The 23,743-nt window shown below is 39.8% G+C and overlaps 2 protein-coding genes across 4 annotated transcripts in view; one reads left to right on the top strand and one right to left on the bottom strand.

Moving 5' to 3' along the window:
- The window catches only part of PRKG1 (protein kinase cGMP-dependent 1), a 1,407,171-nt gene that overhangs the window by 601,401 nt on the left and 782,027 nt on the right, over positions 1-23,743 (bottom strand). The gene's annotated exons all lie outside the window — the stretch shown is intronic.
- Positions 118-2,561, top strand: CSTF2T (cleavage stimulation factor subunit 2 tau variant). Its single transcript, XM_005911996.3, is given in 2 exon segments — positions 118-908; positions 911-2,561. Coding segments are annotated over 2 exon segments (1,896 nt in total). The 5' UTR covers positions 118-226; the 3' UTR covers positions 2,125-2,561.

The following is a 23,743-nucleotide window of genomic DNA, read 5'->3' as shown; positions in this document are numbered from 1 at the left end:
AGAGGTGAGAAAGGAATCATGCGCCTCAGGAAGGACTAAGGACAGAAAGCATTAGTTTGGTTAGGAAAAGATAGAGGCGCAGATGTTGCGGATTAGCGGAACGATTCAAACAGAGTAGAGAGGTTTCTACCCGGAATTTGAAAGTTGTTTCCGCTGCTCGGCGGAAGTGTGGGTCGGAGGAGGACGACTTGAAGAAGCCGCTCTCCGCTGTGTGGCGACCGGAATCATGTCGAGTTTGGCGGTGAGAGACCCGGCAATGGATCGATCACTGCGTTCCGTGTTCGTGGGGAACATTCCGTATGAGGCGACTGAGGAGCAGTTAAAGGACATTTTCTCGGAGGTTGGTTCTGTTGTGAGTTTCCGGCTGGTATACGATAGAGAGACGGGCAAACCTAAGGGTTATGGCTTCTGCGAGTACCAAGACCAGGAGACCGCACTTAGTGCCATGCGGAACCTTAATGGGCGGGAGTTCAGCGGGAGAGCGCTTCGGGTGGACAATGCAGCCAGTGAAAAGAACAAGGAGGAGCTAAAGAGCCTAGGGCCTGCAGCGCCTATCATTGACTCACCCTACGGGGACCCTATCGATCCAGAAGATGCTCCTGAATCGATTACCAGAGCAGTCGCTAGTCTTCCCCCGGAGCAAATGTTTGAGCTGATGAAGCAGATGAAACTCTGTGTCCAAAACAGCCACCAGGAAGCTCGAAATATGTTACTTCAAAACCCACAGCTGGCTTATGCGCTGTTGCAGGCACAAGTAGTGATGAGAATCATGGATCCAGAGATTGCTCTGAAAATTTTGCATCGCAAAATTCATGTCACACCACTCATCCCAGGGAAATCTCAATCCGTTTCTGGCCCTGGCCCTGGGCTCTGTCCTGGACCTAACGTTCTGCTGAACCAGCAGAACCCCCGGCCCCTCAGCCTCAACATTTGGCCAGAAGACCTGTGAAAGACATCCCTCCTCTGATGCAGACCCCTATCCAAGGTGGGATTCCACCCCAAGGCCCAATGCCAGCCGCAGTTCCTGGCCCTGGCCCCTTAACTCCTGGCGGAACAATGCAGCCCCAAGTTGGAATGCCAGGGGTTGGTCCCGTGCCCTTAGAGCGGGGGCAGGTGCAGATATCTGATCCCAGAGCTCCTATGCCTCGTGGGCCTATGACTGCTGGTGGCCTGCCTCCTCGAGGACTGTTAGGGGATGCTCCAAATGACCCACGTGGAGGGACTTTGCTTTCAGTCACCGGAGAAGTGGAGCCCAGAGGCTATCTTGGCCCACCACATCAGGGTCCTCCAATGCACCATGCCGCTGGTCATGACAGCCGGGGCCCTTCCTCACATGAGATGAGGGGAGGGCCCTTAGCAGATCCTAGAATGCTCATGAGTGAGCCCAGAGGACCTATGATAGACCAAAGGGGGCTACCTATGGATGGCAGAGGCAGCAGAGACTCTCGAGGGATGGAGACTCGAGCCATGGAAACAGAGGTCTTGGAGACACGAGTGATGGAGAGAAGAGGAATGGAGACCTGTGCAATGGAAACCAGAGCAATGGAAGCCAGAGGCATGGATGCAAGAGGAATGGAGATGAGGGGCCCTGGCCCCAGTTCGAGAGGCCCTATGACTGGGGGAATTCAGGGTCCTGGTCCTATTAATATGGGGGCAGGTGGTCCTCAGGGACCCAGACAGGTTCCCAGCATTTCAGGGGTGGGAAACCCTGGACCTGGCATGCAGGGGGCAGGTATGCAAGGAGGTGGCATGCAGGGGGCGGGCATGCAAGGAGCTGGCATGCAGGGGGCGGGCATGCAAGGAGGTGGCATGCAGGGGCCGGGCATGCAAGGAGCGGGCATGCAGGGGCCGGGCATGCAAGGAGCTGGAATGCAGGGGGCGGGCATGCAAGGAGCTGGCATGCAGGGGCCGGGCATGCAAGGAGCTGGCAAGCAGGGTGGAGGCCAGCCTAGCAGTTTTAGTCCTGGGCAGAGCCAAGTAACCCCCCAGGATCAAGAAAAGGCAGCTTTGATCATGCAGGTTCTTCAGCTGACTGCAGATCAGATTGCCATGCTGCCTCCTGAGCAAAGGCAGAGTATCTTGATTTTAAAGGAACAAATCCAGAAATCTACTGGAACTTCTTGAAAGGTTTTAGAAAATATTTGGTGGTAGTCTTACAAAGGTTTTCTGTAGCATAGAGGATGGGTAGGTGCAAAAAGCTGACTTCTGAAACCCCACACTTGAATGATTAGGGTTTCCTTCCTTCCAGAGCCTAATCTCATTTCTTGTTGTCTTTTCCTTTACTTTTAATTGTGGGGTAGGGGGAGGAGGGAGTGGGTCTGTTTACTTTAATTCCCTGTAAATATACAAAAATAACTGAACATGATTATATACCAAGTAAGATTACAAAGGTTATACAGTATTGTTAAATGTGTACAAGGTGTTAAGTCCATTTTAAAAATACTGAGTAAAACAATGTGAAAACTGCATAAAGACTAAAAGATGACCTGTTCAAATGGTAATATACTAAGATAGTTTAACATGTTTGGTTGCGTAAGAAAATAAAGATGTTTACCTCAGAATTACAAGATGTATTTTTTTTGGTAAGCCATTTAAGATACAAAATCCTATTTCAGGGGCAATAGAATGCTGTATTGATTTAAGCATTGTCTTACTATAAATTTTGGAATTACTTCAGTATGTTAGAGCTAACCAAATAATTCTCAACTTGTGGTATTTGCCTTTTTTTTTTTTTTTTTTTTTCTGAAGCTAAGGACACACCTTATTGATGTGATGTTTTACTTATCCCACCCTCCCAGCAATATTTTGGCCTGGCCTTGAGCATGATTTTGCTAGGACAGTTCTAGGGTCAACTAAGTTACTTAAATCTGCTCTGATGAGACTGTATCTCAGTAATGTCCTATTTGTCAATAGTCTTGAATTAATTGAATCTAAATAATTCTCTCATGTTCTTCCCCAAAATCATTGTGTAGGGGTGTAGTTGATCTGGATGAATTAGACACAACATTGGACTTTTCTTAAATAATCAATTATTTTCTTAAATAGTGGAAGGCTTCATGCAGTAAAGCTCTCAAGTTTCCTAGAAACTCACTTCCATTACACAGATGGTATCCATCTGGTCAACCAAAATCAGGAATTAAAAATTTTAGTCTCAGGAACATTTAAGCATTTAAAATGCCTTTTAGTTCTTATTTCAAAATTTGCTTATCTGTCACCATTTTATCAGAATAATTGACACCCAGGTTTAAAGGTATTCTTGTAGCCTGAAATATGCTCAATTGGTTATTACTTTCCTTTTACAAGCAATAAATAAAGCCATTTAATTCTAATATACATACCCATGAGACATTTAAAAATCAGTAGGAGGGAGGTGGGGCTTACCAGGTACCTTTAGAGCTACTGCCTGATTTATCTTTAAGCCTTTAGGATGTGGAGACAAACATTTGTATGATAGAATAAGTAGTAATTAACAGAAATAACCCAAATAACACCCAGAAACACCGAAGTAACCAGTTGATCTTAGAAGAAGAAAAGCCAATGCAGAGGGAAAAAATAATAATACAAAGTAAGCCTAGAAATATTTTCCCTTTGCAAGGTTTTTATACCTTAAATGGATAATTGATTCTTAAAGTTTTGCTCTCTACGATTTCCTGCTACCTATTTTACTGTTTTATTGTTCATACTGTTAATTTCCCCATGTTTTCTATATGTGTTCCCTTATTGGAGGGGATGAAACACTCCTTGACATCTGTAGTAGTTCTTGTTAATATGAACTCAGAGTTGGCTAGGTTACTTCAAAATTGTAGTTGCTGTATCCCAAAGTTTTCACTAAAAGACTTTTAACTGAAAACCATTAAATTTTAATGTTTTTTTTGTAGTAAAACGTGCATTGTTTAATGCAGACTGAAAAGTAAAATTTAGCTGAGTTTAGTATCTGATGTTTTTTTTAACAAACGGTAATCTATTCAGAGTTCCATGGGGCCTTAATACTTTTTTTTTTTTTTGAAAAAAAGGCAAATCTAAAGAAATTACAGGAATGGATATAATTTTTTATACTGATTATTACACAAATACTTGTGTATTATATATCCAACCATGTTTTTTCTATGGTAGGTATCAGTAGCACCATCCTGGATATTGAGACATTAGGCTTCCTGTTATGTTTATTCCCCACAGAGAACTCTGTATCCCAGTAATGCCTTATAGGTACTGTGACTTCATTACTGACAGCACTTGTTAAATTGTCATGCAATAATGACAACCCACTCCAGTACCCTTGCCTGGAAAATCCCATGGACAGAGGATCCTGGTAGGCTATAGTCCATGGGTCGCAAAGGGTCGGACACAACTGAGCTACTTCACTTTTCCTTTCCCTGGTGGCTCAGATGGTAAAGAATCCACCTGCAATGAGGGAGACCCAACTTCAATCCCTGGGTTGGGAAGATCCCCTGGAGAAGGGAACAGCTACCCATGCCAGTATTCTTGCCTGGAGAATTCTATGGACAGAGGAGCCTGGCAGGCCCCAGTCCATGGGGTCGCAGAGTCGGACACGACTGAGTGACTTTCAGTATATTTTACTTTTACCCTCTACTCCCTACTCCCACTTTTAGTAGATCAGGAACTCTAAACATGGACTGTTTTACTCATTTCTGTATTCACTATATATAGCAAAAATTGCACATGAGAAGGACAAAAATGTTATCAATTTTAGTGGAAAAAATCCTATTAACACATGAGTTTCCCCACAAATAATTTAAATTCAACACAGAGCAAATGAGCTCTAATAACTATTTGCATTATAAAATAAATTAGACATAGATAATACAAGCAATCACCTTTACTCTGCTAAGCTGAATAGAATAGATTTTTCTCTTCGTTTCCAATTCACTCATGGTTGGACCCAGTACCGATGGAGAATGAGAATATAAACAATACATGTCTACTACACTCAGAATCGTGTTTTAACCCTGGCATCCTGCATTTTCCTATGTGTGAAAGTGAATTTGCTCAGTCCTGTCGGACTCTTTGCAACCCCATGGACTGTAGCCTACCACACTTCTCTGTCCATGGGATTTTCCAGACAGGAGTACTGGACTGGGTTGCCATTTCCTTCCCCAGAGGATCTTCCCAACCCAGGGATCGAACCCTGGTCTCCCACATTGTAGGCAGACGTTTTACCATCTGAGCCACCAGGGAAGTCTTCCTATGTATGGGCAGACTACAAATAAAATCACAAATACACTCTTAACAATAGTGAAGGTAGTGGGGTGGAACACATTTGGAAATCCCACTTTATGGCTTATTCCGTTTGGACTGTGCATGTTTTGGGGGAATAAATCATCAGCTTTAATCAGTGCCTGCTCATCGTCCTTTCATATTATTGATTAATATCATAGTATGTTTTAATGTTTGCTGATATCCCAAGACTTCTTGTTTGGGACCGTTTGATAAGATACAAACAAGATACCTGAATCTCAGGTAAAGGTATGCTAATCCAAGTGAGATATGTATGACTTTTCAACTCTAATTCTCAGAATTCTAAAAGTAGAAAGCTTTTCTTTAAAAAAAAAAAAAAATCTTAATACAATCACAGCTTGCAAACCTTCTTGCTTTTCCATGCAGTGCTGGGACATTAGCTAAGCACACAGAACCTTATTTCCTATGGTGTGTCAGGCCATTCTCTTAGGTCTGATGAGGTCTAAGGATATTATGTGCAACAACCTACTGTGGCAGAGAAACTGAATTATCAGTTACATCTCACAATCTTCTCACAAAAGAAACTGACAGCCTCTTGGTGCTTTACACTGCCAGGTAATCACCAGATAGATTTCTGATTGGAGCTTGCTTTTCTCAATCTTTTGTTGAAAATATAGTAAAAACCTAATTCATTTTAAGGAAATGAATATATTTAAGCTAATAAATATAACTAATGTTAGTACTATTGATAGTATTACTATTATAGGATATTGATATCTAGTATGCTAATATATTTCATATATATGTATATTTCAGATCTTAACTGAAACAGATTTTTTAATATTTTCATTTGCTTCTATGCACCTTAAAAGTTGTACTCCCCCAGTTGAAAGTTCAGTTTCACAGATAATTCATATTACAAATGACCTTTCTCATGAGATGTTAACAGACATATTTATTCTTGATATTTTTGTACCACAGTATAGAGCTTATGCCAGTAAGGGACATGTAACAAAGTGATTTGGGGTAGCACTGTCAAAAATAACAAACCCAGTGCTTATTTGCTGTACGTAAAAATGCCAAAGTATGTACCTAGAAAAAGAACCTAGATGTTCTGGTTAATGACAACTCTTTATAATGAGGAGTTGATTTAGCTCCCAAAGGTAGGTAACTAATTATCAAGAGTTAGAATAAAATATATAACATTTTAATCCATAATCGATTTTGTATGATTCAATATGTATAAATCTGCAGACATCTGAAATCTCTCATACGTGTCACAAAGTCTGGTCATTTAAAAAATCTTATCTGCTTGATTACTTATTTGTTGTCTTTCAAAAAAGTAGACTAGTTAATTTCTTGGGCATCAAGTAATAAAACCATCAGTTTCCCACAAGTTATTTTATTTAATTAGCTATTTTAATCAAAATTTGGTTTTACTGTGTTACTAATATTTAATAATTCTGCAAAAAATCTGTAGGCCACTTCAGTGTACCTGCCAGCCTTTAATTTCTTTCCTACCTCAAATGGATTTGAAGGAATTTGTACCTATTTAGGAATTTACTTATGTATGTATCCCTGACCGTTCCACAGAAAAAGATAACAATATCTCACTTCCCAGTTTACCTTAAAGGTTCACCTTAATAATACTCAAAACATGAGCCACATTAAAAATGTTATATTTAAATTATGTGATGGAAGGACCAATATGGGCTCCCTAAGTGGCTAAGAGGTAAAGAATTTGCCTGCCAGTGCAGGAAATGCAGGTTCCGTCCCTGGGTTGAGAAGATCCCCTGGAAAAGGAAATGACAAGCCACTCATATTCTTGCTGGGAAAATCCAATGGACAGAGGAGCCTGGGGTGTACAGTCCATGAGGTCTCAAGAGCCAGACACAACTGAGTGAGCATGCACACATGCACGCAGGGACCTACACAGGGCTTGCTTGGTGCACTAACCTTCATAAAGTCATATTCTGTATCTCAAATGTCCATGTAAAATAATACAGCAATAGCAATAAGAAGGACTAAAAAAACACACAAACCTCACTCTAAGAGGGTAAAAACAATCATCACCTATTAATAGAATATATTTGCTATCTTTAGGTAAACCTATAGTCAAAATGATTTCATCACTGTACACATATCAGACATCAATCAGAGAAAAAAATCCTCATCTATTTTAAGAAACAGAAATTAACAGTATTAAAATCTCTAGAATCACTTATTTCCCCGCATCTCACCACCATTAATTTTGTCCAAGTTTTGTCCTGTAGAAACTAAATGTCTTTGCACTAGGGACCCCAAATCTGTGTCTTGTAGGTCAGTTGAGCCTGCAGATATGTTTTGTCTGACCAGTCAAGGTTCTCAAAAATTTTGAATTTGAGTGCATTTACATATATGTTCCTATTTGTCCACAAGCCCACCTCTTCCTGAATCCCTGGATCTTATGCTAGGTTATTCATACAACTACTTGCCATTCCTTGTAATGCTTTGAGTTTACAACTCCTGCTTTTACTCTGCTTTAAAACATAGCTATTAGATTTGATGGAAATATTTAATTTGTTATTTTTAGATACTACATATAAGCAAAATTATATAGTATTTGTCTTTGATTAATTTCATTTAGCATAATACCCTCTATATCCAACCATGTTGTCACAAATGGTAAGATTTCATTCTTTCTTTATGGCTGAGTAATATATTCCATTGTATGTATATATACATATGCCACTTCTTTATCCATTCATCTATCCATGGACACTCAGGTTGCCTTTATATCTTGTCTACTGTAAACAGAAGAAATCTTGAAACCATAAAATCAACATGCTTATGTTTCAGTGAGAATGAACTGTCAACAGAATTCTGCTGCTAAATATTTTTCAAACTTCATCTACATATTCCTGTGTACCAAAACGAAAGGACCATTATCACCAAAGCAGCTAAAAGTAACTGCCCAGCTTTTGTTAATTTATTTTCAGTAGTTTTATTGAAAATGGCATGAAAACCATATGCTCTGATCTGTGCCTTTAAACTCTGTCTTTGAACTCGATCATGACTGAAAGTGAAAGTCACCAGGCGTCTTTGAGACCCCATGGACTATACAGTCCATGGGATTCTCCAGGCCAGAATACTAGAGTGGGTAGCCTTTCCCTTCATGATTAAGAGTACAAATTAAGCAAATCAACTTTTGTAAATTAAGCAAATATGCTTTTTTCCCCTAAAGAAAAGTTTAAATTGTATTCAACTAACTGAGCTCAAAACACTTCTAACAAACAACTTAAATTCCAATCAAGGCCTTTCAAGAAGTGACATCAAAGCATCATTTTGAGGCTGTGAAGATGACCTTGGAACAGTGAATTTATATCTCTCCTTTTCACACGTGTTCAGACAACTTGTATTCTAGTAATCTGGGGCTTTGTTTTCCTAGAGGGAAAAAAAAATTGCTTAATTAGAATGTTTTAGGAGGTAATTTATAGACTCCTTGGTTGGTGGGATAAACAGGTTTAGCAATTACCCCCTAGTAAGTGCTTTTGCTGGGAGGTGCAAACTAGGCAAACTAGGGGCCTTGAACAAAAATATTCTTTTTTGTTTGTTTGTTTTTTTTTTTTTTTTTTTTGAACAAAAATATTCTTGATTTAAAATGGCCCAAAGCTGCCCTTCCTGAGGAATTAGAGCTGGATTATCCTGGGGAGAAAAGAGGCTTTTCTGCATCTCCTGTCCATTGTCCTTTTTGCCCAGGATGATTCATAAAGAGGAGGAAGATGGATGAATTGGCCACTGACCCAGGCAGGGCCAGCCAAGGCAGGATTGTGAAACTCATCTCCTGTGATCACTGTGGTGAATTTAGCAAATTACCAGGACTGCAAAATGTGTCAACAGTGGGTAGAGTTTTTTTTTTTTTTTTTTCCCTCTAAGTCCCACCAGAAACACAAACCTACTCTACATGCAACTGGGAGACTGCTACCCGAAGCAAGCAGTGCCCTTTCCAGCTCCTCTTCAGTTACTCTTTTGGGTCTTACCTGCCATACAACTAAAGGGTTTTTTTGTTTGTTTTAATAAGAAAAGGAAGAAAAATTCACTTACATTGATATAGACATGGAATATAATTGTTTAAAATATTTTTACTCTAATATGCCTTTTTTATTTACACAGTGATCAAATACTTTGAAGTGATGAAAGGAACCTATAATAATGGAATTTCAGGCATCAGCCACAAGACTCGGGGTAGGAGAGAGATCTGTTTTTGAGGAAGGAAGATAGTAGCAAGAGCCTCTCAAATGTTCCAGAACTAACACAGATGTCAGTTATAAGTTCTATGCCCTCTTTTGGAAGACAGAGTCATGGTTAATAAATTAAAAACTTCTATTAATGAGCTAACTAATGCCAAGCACTTGACATACATCATCTCTAAGCTGACTAAACTCTGGAGGCAGTAGGGAGAAATACGCTTAGAGAAGTGATCTGGTTTGCCCTGAGTCACACAGCCTGTAGGAGGTTGAAGCACCATTGAATCTAAGTCTGTCCAGCTCTCCTTGTCACATCCTTTGGCATTAAGAAAGAGATAGTCAGAGGACAGAATAGTTTTCATACCGGGGATTGAATGTGAAGGGAACATCAAGCATCATTTCCACTAAGTAAGGAAGTTTATCAGTCTAGAAAAGGTGATTTTTAGGCAATAATGAAAGATTTATAAAATCAATCTTTTGTCCTTATTCTTCCAAGTACTAAACTGGGGCTTTGGTAGAATAGAGAGAAATAAAATACAAAGCTAGAATGAAAACATTTGTATGGAATAACAACAGATCATTTATAAGAAATACATAAAAATATCTGCTGGATAGGTCTGGTCAATATCAAATTTAAACAGTACTGAGATTTATTTTTCCAGTCATCTCTTTTTAAAAAATGTTAATAATATATAGTTTACATGCCATAAACTTTACTCATTTAAAGCATTTCATGCAATATTTTTTTGGTATATGCATAGATTTGTACAACTTAAATTTAGAACATGTTCATCACCCCAAAAAGAAAACTTGAACTCACTAGCCTCACTTCTAATCCTCACTCATCTCCCTACTCAGCCCTAGGCAGCCACTGATCTGCTTTCTATCTTTAAAAAAGTAGTCCTGCTATGAACATTTATTTGCAAATTATTGTGTGCCTATTTGCTTAATTTCCCTCGGGTATATACCTAGGGGTAGAATCACTCCATCATATGATAACTCTTACGTTAAAGCTTATAGGAACTGTCAGACTGTTTTCCAAAGTGGTTATACTGCTTTATATCCCCACCAGCAACAAATGAGCATTCCATTTGTATAGCATTTCTATACATCTTTGTCAACCCTTGTTAATTTATTTTTATTATAACCACAGGCTTCCCTGGTGGCTCAGATGGTTAAAAAAAAAAAAAAAAATCTTCCTGCAGTGCAGGAGGCTTGAGTTCTATCCCTGGAAAAATCCCCTGGAGAAGGGAACAGCTACGCATTCTAGAATTCTTGCCTGGAGAATGCCATGGACAGAGGAGCCTGACAGGCTACAGTCCATGAGTTCCCAAAGAGTTGGATGTGGCTGAATACCTAACACTTTTTTCTCAAACATGTGTGAAGGGAAATCTCCTTATAGTTTTGATATACATTTCCTTGATGGCTAACGATCAACATATTTTCATCTGCCTATTAGCTATTTGTAGATCTCTGGAGAAATGCCTATTCCAGGTAATCTATTCACTATAAATAAAATGTATAAATAAAATAAAATGTTTTATGATTTTAGCATTTTCGTTTAATGCAATGACTATCTCTAAAACAGGGGGAAAAAAAAAAAAAATTCTTTCACGATTGAAGAACTGACCTGAAATAGCAGGAGTCAAGTTGCAGTGGTAGAAGTGATGGTTTTCAGTTATATCCTTATACCATTTTGGAAAATGTAGGTAATGATTATCATGGCTTATATCTCTTGGTGGGGTTGAGGACACATGAGCCCCAAATATGTCACATTGGCATACTGAATATGTTAAACTGAAGTTGAATGAAAAAAAAATGGCAGAAGTAAGAAGGTCATCCTGACATCTCCCTTCTCCCCAGAAACAGGTCAAAAAACTCCTATGAGAGATGCCTCCCTATATCCTAAGAAAGGGGACATCCTTATTTCTAAAGACAAAGGGATGTTGAGATCAACAGACAGGCCTTGCTAATAAGTTCCCCCAGCTGGCACTTGACTTATGCTCTTCTGACCTACATACTTCTACTGTCCAATCTCCACCAAAACTAGCATGAATAATATACTCAGGTTTCTTTATTTGGGTTTTCATTTCCTTACAAAGACTCTTGTGTCATGTAAAATGTATATTAAATAATTACAGTCATGTTTTTCTCCTGTTAATCTTTGTCAGTTTAATTTTCAGACCTAGCTGGCATACATGCTAAGTCACTTGGTCTTGTCCAACTCTTTCTGACTCTACGGACTGTAGCCCACCAGGCTCCTCTGTCCACAGGATTCTCCAGGCAAGAATACTGGAGTGGGTTGCTAAGCCCTCCTCCAGGGGATCTTCCTGACCCAAAGATCCAACATGCATCTTTTGCATTGGCATCTTGCATTGGCAAGTGGGTTTTTTACCACTGGCGCCACCTGGGAAGCCCTCAGACTCAGTAAGGGACACTAAGAAGGCTGAGGGAAACATCTTCACCTCCAACTTGAAGACCGACTTTGAAAGAACAGAGGGCACTCTTCCAGGGAGGCAGTGCAATATTAGATAGCATGGTCTCTTCCTGTGTTTAAATACTGGTTCCAGCAATACTATCTATGTGACCCATTTCTTTTTCTCACTTTCTGTCTGCTGAGTTATCTACTTTCTAGTGTGGTTGAGAAAATTGTCTGGTAGCACAATTTGTGCCATGACTTTTCTTGTTATGTACTAGACATTGGCATTCAGTTCAGTTCAGTTGCTCAGTCATGTCCGACTCTTTGCGACCCCATGAATTGCAGCACGCCAGGCCTCCCTGTCCATCACCAACTCCCAGAGTTCACTCAGACTCATGTCCATCAAGTCAGTGATGCCATCCAGCCATCTCATCCTCTGTCGTCCCCTTCTCCTCCTGCCCCAAATCCCTCCCAGCATCAGAGTCTTTTCCAATGAGTCAACTCTTCGCATGAGGTGGCCAAAGTATTGGAGTTTCAGCTTTAGCATCAGTCTTTCCAGTGAACATGCAGAACTGATCTCCTTTAGGATGGACTGGTTGGATCTCCTTGAGTCCAAGGGACTCTCAAGAGTCTTCTCCAACACCACAGTTCAAAAGCATCAATTCTTCGGCGCTCAGCTTTCTTCACAGTCCAACTCTCACATCTATACATGACCACAGGAAAAACCATAGCCTTGACTAGATGAACCTTTGTTGGCAAAGTAATGTCTCTGCTTTTGAATATACTATCTAGGTTGGTCATAACTTTCCTTCCAAGGAGTAAGCGTCTTTTAATTTCATGGCTGCAGTCACCATCTGCAGTGATTTTGGAGCCCAAAAAAATAAAGTCTGACACTGTTTCCACTCTTTCCCCATCTATTTCCCATGAAGTGATGGGACCAGATGCCATGATCTTTGTTTTCTGAATGTTGAGCTTTAAGCCAACCTTTTCACTCTCCACTTTCACTTTCATTAAGAGGCTTTTTAGTTCCTCTTCACTTTCTGCCATAAGGGTGGTATCATCTGCATATCTGAGGTTATTGATATTTCTCCCGGCAATCTTGATTCCAGTTTGTGTTTCTTCCAGTCTAGTGTTTCTCATGATGTACTCTGCATATAAGTTAAATAAGCAGGGTGACAATATACAGCCTTGATGTACTCCTTTTCCTATTTGGAACCAGTCTGTTGTACCATGTCCAGTTCTAACTGTTGCTTCCTGACCTGCATACAGATTTCTCAAGAGGCAGGTCAGGTGGTCTGGTATTCCCATCTCTTTCAGATTTTTCCACAGTTTACTGTGATCCACACAGTCAAAGGCTTTGGCATAGTCAATAAAGCAGAAATAGATGTTTTTTTGGAACTCTCTTGCTTTTTCCATGATCCAGCAGATGTTGGCAATTTAATCTCTGGTTCCTCTGCCTTTTCCTTATCCCCAAATAAATAAAACTTGGGACACAGAACCATAAAGGCAACATGAAAACATGAGCAATCTCTGTTTATTGCTCTGTTTACCCTGGAAAATAGAGACAGTGAGGAATAGAGACTGGGAGGAATTAGCTCAGCTATGAGGACCTCCATCCATATCAGGAGAGAAAAGAAAGAACCCACAAGAAATGTCTATTGCCAGAAAAGGAGGTATTTTAAACCACAGTGATCTGTTCTGTGTTTTGGATGAAAAGATTGTAAGATCAGGGCAGGAAAAGAAAAATATCACCTCTCCCCTTACCACTTTCCTTATATTCCCTTATATAGTAAAGCTGTATTTTGTACAAGAAGAAATCTAATCCAACTTTACAATGGTGAAGGGAATCTTATGTTGAAAAACCCTCTAACAGCTGACTGTTTGACCCAAGAGGTTTCAAGCTCCTGAAATCTTGTTTTAGACAAACCAATAGAAATGGAATCACAGTTTTATCTAGTGTGAGCTTTTATGGCTTATATATTTCTGTTTCCTATAGTTTTATTCAGTACAATAGGGGATAGAATTTAGAAACTCTGTTTCTCCTTATCTAAAGCAAACTTTAACAATGCGATAAAAAAGTTTGAGAAAACATTTCTACTGTTTGTTATGGTATTATATTTAGAGTACACATATCTTAAATGTTTTACAAATGAAGTATTCATGTAAAACTTTGCCCTTTCCTTCAAGCTTTCAAAAATGATACACACTATGCTATATTTAAATGGTACACATTATGCTATATTTACCTTGCAGCATAAATGCACCAAGATATGATGATTTCATTAATCCTCATTTAGTATTCTGTGCTTTATACATATCTAGTATTCCTCAGACTGACTTAAGAAAATGACCCTACAGAATTACATGTACTGGAAAAAACTTTTACCAAATGCAACTAGCTTTAAACAAAAGAGTATTAACTTACACAAATTCTATACATATGCTAATTTTACCAAAAATTGGAAACTACAACAATACTGAATTACACTGAAGTTCAAAGTTCAGATATTTTTTTGACCTCCTAATGAGTATCTTCTTTAACATTCACTTGGCATTAATTTAGCAAACACTTTTGGTTTCAATAAGCAAACATATGTCAAAGTATTCATCATGTTTTGAAATGCATTTCCTTATGACCACCATATTTCTTCTCAAGCGAAAGCAAAAGTCACTCAGTTGTGTCCGACTCTTTGTGACCCCAGGGACTGTACAGTCCATGGAATTCTCTAGATCAGAATACTGGAGTGGGTAGCCTTTCCCTTCTCCAGGGGATCTTCCCAACCCAGGGATCGAACCCAGGTCTCCCGCATTGCAGGCAGATTCTTTACCAGCTGAGCCAAAAGGGAAGCCCATTTCTTCTCAAAATTTTACTCAAAAAAGTAACAGCAAAATGGGTAAATTTCCAGTTTATTAACTTGTTGAAAGTGAAGTTGCTCAGTCGTGTCCGACTCTTTGCGACCCCATGGACTGTAGTCTACCAGGCTTCTCTGTCCATGGGATTTTCCAGGCAAGAGTGCTGGAGTGGGGTGCCATTTCCTTCTCCAGACTTGTTACCATATCATTAAATCTAATATCCTGTATTGGTGGTTCAGATGGTAAAGCATCTGCCTGCAATGCAGGAGGCCTGGGTTCAATCCCTGGGTAGGGAAGATCTCCTGGAGAAGGAAATGGCAACCCACTCCAGGACCCTTGCCTGGAAAATCCAATGGACGGAGAAGCCTGGTAGGCTACAGTCCATGGGGTTGCAAAGAGTCGGACACGACTGAGCGACTTCACTCATGCTTGCAATATGGCAGCCACTAGCTACATGTGGGTACTGAAAACTTAAATTGGATTCTCCAAGCAAGAATACTGGAGTGGGTTACCATGCCCTCCTCCAGGGGATCTTCCCAACCTAGGGATCGAACCTGCATCTCTTTATATCTCCTGCATTGGCAGGTAGTCCTTTACCACTCGCAGCACTTGAGAAGCCCAATGAGACTCAGAAAGTACATTTTTAAATTATTCAAATTTAGTGGATTGAGTGGTTGCCACATGTGGATAATAGCTCCATAGTGGATAGCACAAATATAGAGGACTATTTAAGTTATTTTAAGTTAAGTTAAAGTTATTTTACGTTAAGTTATTTTACGGCTAAATATCATTGTGGGTAATGGTTCAAAAATCACAGATCAACTGCCTGGATATTCCCATCACTAATTTTCAGAATTAACAGCATCATTAAAACTGTTCATCAGTAATTAGTGCTCATGCATTTAGATCAATAAATACACCACCACATGTGTAATATTCTCACATAATATGTAGTATTCAGAAGACAACAAATGAAAGTATCCTTAGCTCATTGTATTCACTTATTATTTCAGTGAGTATCTAATGCTCCTCATGTATCAGGCAATGAGGAATCAAAACAGCAAAAAAAAAAACAAAAAACACTGATCTCGTGGATTTTTACATTAATTCAGTGTCTATTTCATCCCAGGTACTCTGAGCATATGCTTTTCCCTGAAGGAGGTTAGTCTAGAGGGGAGAGCCCCCCAAATAGAGGGCAGTATAGGGCACTATAGCACTGCAATATGATAGCAGCACAATTATAAGAATCTGAGTCCATAAGTATTCAGGGAAATTTTCTTGCAACAGAACTAAGTTTTGAAGATTGAGAGGAGTTAGTGAGAAGCCATTCTGAGCAGAGGATTTCTCTGAGCCAAGGAGCTACAATGAACTCGCCTGCGGCTATCAGAGAACTTTATATCTTGTTTCCATGAAGGGCGGCGGGGTGTGCAGAAGCAGAGGAGACAAGGCAAGGTTCTAGAACCCTGTGCCTTTAGAGATAGCCTCCAGAGTTTGATCTTTGGACTGAAAGATATATGGAAAAACTCAAGGATTTGGGGAAAGAAAAGTTCAGATTGACATTTGAGGAAGATCTCTCTGAACAAGATCAATTATGAAAAAAAATCAAAGGAATCCGAATGGAAAATGCTCTGGTGGCCCAAAGTAATCTGCTAGCAAGCTCTTCAAGGGATTTTTTTTTTTAAAAATGGCTTCGTTTTTATGAGAGTAAGACATTTAACAAAGCTAGCCATCAAGAACTCAGTCAAAAGCTACTAAGAAAAAGACAAAAAAAAAAAGAGAAACAAATAGGTTGCTTCTTAGTCACTATGCTTGTAAAACATCCTTTTGTGGAGACTACTGGCTTGTAGCTGCACGTAAAATATTGTTATTTATTTAACAATATAGATTTTATATGGATTTTCAGCAGATATACAGTAATAAGAGAAAAAAGACAGTTGCAGGAATAAAAAAAATAAGCAATAGCTGAAAGTGAAAGAGGAATAAGATCTAAATGTCAGAAACTTTATCTTTCACCATTGTGGCCTCATATGTAGAGTAAACCTGACATAGTGCTATGTCTTCAATAAATATTTATGAACATTCATTTTGTAGATGTTGTTCAGTTACTAAGTCATGTCAGACTCTTTGCAAATGCATGGACTGCACCACTCCAGGCTCCTCTGTCCTTCACTATCTCCCAGAGTTTGTGCATTGGTGATGCTATCTAATCATCTCATCATCTGTTGCCCCCTGCCCCTGTTGCCTTCATAAATATCAGTAAATGAATGCATCATAAAATTCATATAGAAGAGTTAGGAGATCAGTAGTCCCATGAATAATATGAGTACATTATATTCTAAGGCAATGACTGACGGTTAGCCTGAGGCCTCTTCTACTTGTGTAAAACATGGAGCCACTGTGTCAGACCTGACCTTACCACACACAGATTTATCAGTCTTTTATGAAGCTTCAGGGATCTGGTGTCTTTATCTTGAACCAGCTGCTTCCAAACAAGACATTTATCTAGGGCACAACTTCTTTTTTAGTGAACGTGAAATAAAGGAAAATAGTGAACCTCTTTATATGAAAAGTCACCTCTTCCTATAAAACAATGCAATCTAAGTAACTAACCTCTTATCCTTCAGAGCAAAGATAAGCAATTTGATATCTGATTCTCTTTAGAGAAGTGATTTTCACATCAGATGCCTATCAGAATCTCCTTGAAATTCTGAAAAACAGGATTCCTGGTCCCCGACCCTAGAGGTTCAGATTCAAGTAAATCTAGGGTGGTGGCTACATAGTCAGGTCACTGAAGATGGCTGTTCTCTTTGCTCTCTGTACATCCTCTGCTGGATCAGTGCCTGCTTCACCTACACCCGACCCACAGGAGTGACCTTCCTATATGCTTGCCCCAGACCTCAGCTAGTGATTGTTCTTATTAAAGGGGGCAGTGAGGACTGTATCCCTCTGCCAGTTTTCCTGGTAACCTATGATCCAACCTGACATCCATTCCGCTACAACAGGTAATCTCCCCTTCCTACTGGGGGCAAAACCTGCCATCACATCCTCTGTGCCGTCCACTGTACATGGTAGGGTGTTGCTCCAGGACCTTGCTTCAGTCGTGTAAGCTCCCCGATCCATTAAACCACTGATGTCTTTGTCACTGACTGGGGTTCCTTCTTCTGTCTTGAAGCTGGACAAGCACAGGCCCACAGGCCTGTGGGGTGCAACCCAATAGTGGTGATGGTGGTGGTGGTGACAGGTGCTAAAGATTTACTCTTTTTAAAAATCCTAATCCCAATCATATTTGGACATTACAATTATGTGAATGTCCAAATGTATTCTCGTCCCTCACAGGGAATGCACAATTTGCATATAAAGCTACTTGCTGTGGTCAGAAGCTTTCCAGACTCTCCGTATCCAAAGCTTCCTTTACCATGTTGAGATTGCCTGTGAAGCTGTTGCATAGGTGCTGCCCTTTATATTTGTTAATGATTGTTTTTAATCTAAGCTTTGAGAGCCTGCTGAGAAAGCAAGACCTCTTTCTCCCTGATTCCACTCAGCTCTTCATTTTCTAACTAATGTCTTAATCAGACTGTTATGGCTAGATGTGCCAACAGTGAGAACAAAAGACCTCTCCTTGATCTTTAATCCCTAGCTTCTTTCTCCTTTACTCAGCTCATGGGAAAAACAAAATATACATAGTTAAGTTGCTATGCATCAAGATGTCAAAAAAGAAAAAAAAAAATCTTAGGTTGACCATGAAACAGAAATACGGGATCTTCTGTGTCCCTTTCTCACCTAAGATTCTGCCCCATATCTCTCCTTCCATTTGGCAACTCGGGACTTTATTACAGATGCATAGGACTTCTCCAGTGGTCCTGCTCCCAATGCAGGGGGCCTGGGTTTCACTCGTATCAGGGAACTAGACCCCACATGCCTCAGTGCAGAGTTTACATGCTGCAACTAAATCCTGTGTGCATGACCAGGATTAATTAATTAATCAACAAATTAATTACAACCACATTAATTAATTAAAATAATAAAAATAAAGATGCAGTGAACATGTACCCAGATATCAAGGTTATTTTTCCAGGCTATCCCCCAAAGCCAGTGCCTCTCTGAGCAGAAACAGATGATGAAATCCTGGTTTCAACCCCAGTGACTGGCATTGCCTTTGGACACTGTGGTGACTGAGTTGAATGAAAGCCAGGGTGTGAACTACTGGAAGCTGAGAGAAGTGTAGTTACTGCCATATGAGTCTACATTGCTGCGTCCTCCGTTACTGGTGAAAGTATTCCTTAAGGTGCCAAATTCTCAAAGTTCTGTTATGGTGGATTTGTATAAGAAAGTTCATAACAATCTAGCAACCAATGGTTTCATGGTGGTACGTTCATTCAGTGGCTTACTAGACAGCAAAAGAAATGAGAGAATATAACCATATGCAACAATATGCATTCCAGGAACATGACATTCATCCAAAGAAGATAGGCATAAAAATCTCACCCTGTATAATTCTATTCCAAAAATAGGACAAAATGATAAACAACAAGGCCGTACTGTTTAGCACAAGGAACAACAATGTATTGAATATCCTGTAATAAAGCATAATGAAAAAAATGTGGAAAAAGAATATATGTATGCATGTATATCATATATGTATATTACACAAAACTGAATCACTTTGCTGTACAGAAGAAACTAACACAACCCTGTAAGTCACCTGTACATCAATAAGAAAATAAAACAACATAGAACAAAGTAATTCACAGAAAAAGAAGTCGTGATAGAGGCTACTTCTGAGAATAAGGAAAAGATAATTATGGGGAGAGGGCACACAGAGGACTTTGAGGGTTTAAAACAGTGAGAGTTACACAGGTGTGTTCACTTCAGTTCAGTTCAGTTTCTCAGTTGTGTCCGACTCTTTGTGACCCCATGGACTGCAGCACGCCAGGCCTCCCTGTCCATCACCAATTCCAGGAGCTTACTCAAACTCATGTCTATTGAGTCAGTGATGCCATCCGACCATCTCATCCTCTGTTGTCCCCTTCTCCTCCTGTCTTCAATCTTTCCTAGCATCAGGGTCTTTTCCAATAAGTCAGCTCTTCTCATCAGATGGCCAAAGTATTGGAGTTTCAGCTTCAGCATCGGTCCTTCCAATGAATATTCAGGACTGATTTCCTTTAGGATGGACTGCTTGGATCTCCTTGTAGTCCAAGAGACTCTCAAGAGTCTTCTCCAACACCACAGTTTAAAATCATCAATTCTTTAGTGCTCAGTTTTCTTTATAGTCCAACTCTCACATCATACATGACTACTGGAAAAACCATAGCTTTTACTAGATGGACCTTTGTTGGCAAAGTAATGTCTCTGCTTTTTAATATGTTGTCTAGGTTGGTCACTGTAGAAGGCAATGGCACCCCACTCCAGTACTCTTGCCTGGCAAATCCCATGGATGGAGGAGCCTGGTGGGCTGCAGTCCATGGGGTTGCTAGGAGTTGGACACAACTGAGTGACTTCACTTTCACTTTTCACTGTCATGCATTGGAGAAGGAAATGGCAACCCACTCCAGTGTTCTTGCCTGGAGAATCCCAGGGACGGGAGAACCTGGTGGGCTGCCGTCTACGGGGTCGCAAAGAGTCAGACACGACTGAAGCAACTTAGCAGCAGCAGCAGCAGCAGGTTGGTCATAGCTTTTCTTCCAAGGAGTAAGTGTCTTTTAATTTCATGGCTGCAGTCAGCATCTCCAGTGATTTTGGAGCCCAAGAATATCATGTCTCTCACTGTTTCCATTCTTTCCCCATCTATTTGGCATGAAGTGATGAGACTGGATGCCATGATCTTAGTTTTCTGAATGTTGAGTTTTAAGCCAACTTTTTCACTTTCCTCTTTCACTTTCATCAAGAGGCTCTTCAGTTCTTCGCCTTCTGCCATAAGGTTGGTATCATCTGCATGTCTGAGATTATTGATATTTCTCCCAGAACTCTTAATTCCAGCTTGTGCTTCTTCCAGCCCGGGACTTCACACGATGTACTCTGTATATAAGTTAAATAAGCAGGGTGACAATATACAGCCTTGACAATATACAGCCTTGATGTACTCCTTTCCCGATCTGGAACCAGTGTGTTGTTTCATGTACAGTTCTAACAGTTGCTGCTTGACCTGCATACAGATTTCTCACGAAGCAGATCACGTGGTCTGGTATTCCCATCTCTTTAAGAATTTTCCACAGTTTGCTGTGATCCACACCGTCAAAGGCTTTGGCGTAGTCAATAAACCAGAAGTAGATGTTTTTCTGGAACTCTCTTGCTTTTCTGATGACCCAGTGTGTTCACTTGGTGACATTTAATTAAGCTACACTCAGGATTTGTGTGCTTTTTAACATGCTATATTTTAATAAAAACTTTAACATTGGTTGGAAGCTCATCTATTTCAGGATGATCATTTAATTACATTAGCCTTGAATCAAAGCCAGGAGATAAGAAAAAGAAAATAGACAACTTAGATTAATCAGATACCTGCTACCTGTTAGTACTTTAAAATAGATGTCACATATATCCCCTCTGTCAGCGGTTTCTGGCTCATTTGTGACCACAGGAAACAGCATAAAAATGTCAGGCAGAAAAAAAATTTAAAAAGGCTACTTAAAATTGTTAACTCATCAAATTTCCATTTTGGCAGATGACACCTTTATAAAGGGAAATGGCAGTAGAGTCTTCTTCAGAATGAAAGAGTCCCACCGAGAGGTTTCTCACTTCCTCTGCTTCTCCTGTCTGCTTTTGGGAGGACTCTTTGCTCAGGTAAATAGTGGAGAGAAAATGTTGAATTGAAATAGAATTTTTATCTTTTAGTTCATATAGTAACTTTTTGCAACTTTGAGTAACATGGAATGGCTTAAATGGGGCTCTACAGTGCCTTAAACTTAGACACGGAGCTGTTTGGTTTCTCTGGTCTGAACCAGTGCTTTCCAATAGAACTTTCAACAACAATGGAAATGTTCCTCTATGATGATTATGGTATCCACTAGCCACTGGGCTTCAACTGTGCTAGTATGACTGGGGAAATACAGTTTTCCTTTAATATAACTCTAATTAATTTAAATATAAATTCAAATAGCCATGTGTACCCAGCTGCCTATGGCCCATGCAAGTTTTGATGGCCATCTGATCCCACATTCTCTCATACTATAAGGTCTATGATGCTTTCTGAAATGATGAAGTGATGTTGAAATGACTGGAGCCAAAGGAGGGTCAAGTGGAAAGATTTGAAAGAAGATAAAGAAGCTAATTGAGTTTATTGGCTTGCACGGTGATGGGAAGGAAATGGATTTCTCCGAAGACTGGTTAAAAACTAAAGAATCTTAAAAATTTTAGAAGTTAATCGGTCATCAGGAAAAATAACTTTAACAAATTGAAATGTATCCTGTTTAAAACAAGACAACAGGCCCCACATACATCCATTTATGTTAAGCCATGTCAACAAACCGAGAGTTAGTTTCAGTTCTCCCAGAAATGGACTCTTAAACCAGCTAATTAGGAATCAAGTAAGGCAATCTGCCTGATTCCTGACATCCTCTAAAGGAGAGTAATGTTGCAATAACCAATTTTTTTTTTTTTTTTTTCTTTTGTATAACTTCCCTTCTGCCTATAAACGTCTTCCATTCTATACAGCTCCTTGGAGCTCCTTTCTATCTGTTCAGTGGGATGCTGTCTTGTCTGAATCAATTTTTGCTTAAGTAAACTTTAAGAAAAATTAATATGCCTCAGTTTATCTTTTGACAGTTCAAATTAGCAAATTTTAAATATATGTATAGAGGAAACAGAAAATGAGGGCTAAAGCAATAAAGCAGGAGACCAGAAAACCTTTGACTAGGATTGGAATTAAGTGGAACCTTGTGTGCCCCGCCACTCACCAAGTATCAATTCAAGAGCCCCTCCATGTCTCCTGCCGCTAGTTTACAGAAAAGCTGGCCTCCCAGGTCTACCTGAATCACAAAAGAGCAGGCCCAAGCAGCTAATGATTAGGACAATAGAGTCACAGACTCAGTATCTGATATACATTCCTGACTTTTTTTTAAAAGATATGTATCTGCCATCAGAGGGAAAAAGTTAACTGCATGATGACCAGACTGCAGCCATGACATAAACTGCTCCATCTTGAGCAATACTGAGCTTATGGCTAGCACAGTTCCAAGATCTGGCTTTAAGAGAATGAGATTAACACTACTGCTCATAATAATCTGTATCATTGTGAGCATCAAAATAATTATAGCTTATTCTGCCCATATATGTAAATGGGCAACTGTAAGGTTGGAAAAGAGATGCTACAGACCCATGCTGACATCTTCTGCTCTAAGAAGATGGCACCCTATGTTAGAACGAAGATGGAGAAGACTCTTGAGAGTCCCTTGGACAGCAAGGAGATCAAGCCAGTCAATCCTAAAGGAAATCAACCCTGAATATTCACTGGAAGGACTGATGCTAAAGCTGAAACTCCAATATTTTGGCCAACTTTGCCTAACTTGCTGGTTCCATCTATAGATCAAAGAAGTAAAAACGAAGAATGTATAATTAACCAGATGACCAGATCTCTTCCTTAGCTTCCCATTCAGTAATCTCATAAACCAACTGTGTGAACAAGAGAGAATCTAAAGAAAAATCACAAAGAGCTGACAAGCTTGTGCACAAGTCTGTACACAGTGGGAGATGACTTTGAGCTCCTATCTCAATGATAAACCAAGATTGCAACCCTGTTTCCCCTTAAAAGCTTTCATGGCCAAGCAGAATCTTAGGAGGTAGGTTTGGAGGGGATGCTGAATCCGCTATATCTCCAAATTACTGACATTCTAATTAAAATCACCTTTTCTTCCTATCAACATTTGTGAGTACTGATTTTACAGTGAGCAGTGGGGTCTGATTTGATAACAGGATTTGGTAAGTTACTGGCATCAACATGCTGGTTATCCTTTGCTTTCAGCTTAGTATAAACTTTTGAGTAAGTCACTGTAATGTCCTGGCCTGGAGACTGTGGCATACAGAGGGGCAGTTCAGAAGATCAGATACACCAGGA

This window comes from Bos mutus, chromosome 26, assembly GCF_027580195.1.
Source record: "Bos mutus isolate GX-2022 chromosome 26, NWIPB_WYAK_1.1, whole genome shotgun sequence".
Lineage (NCBI taxonomy): Eukaryota > Metazoa > Chordata > Mammalia > Artiodactyla > Bovidae > Bos > Bos mutus.
Note: the sequence above shows the minus strand (reverse complement) of the source record. Positions and strands in the feature narration are given on the sequence as shown.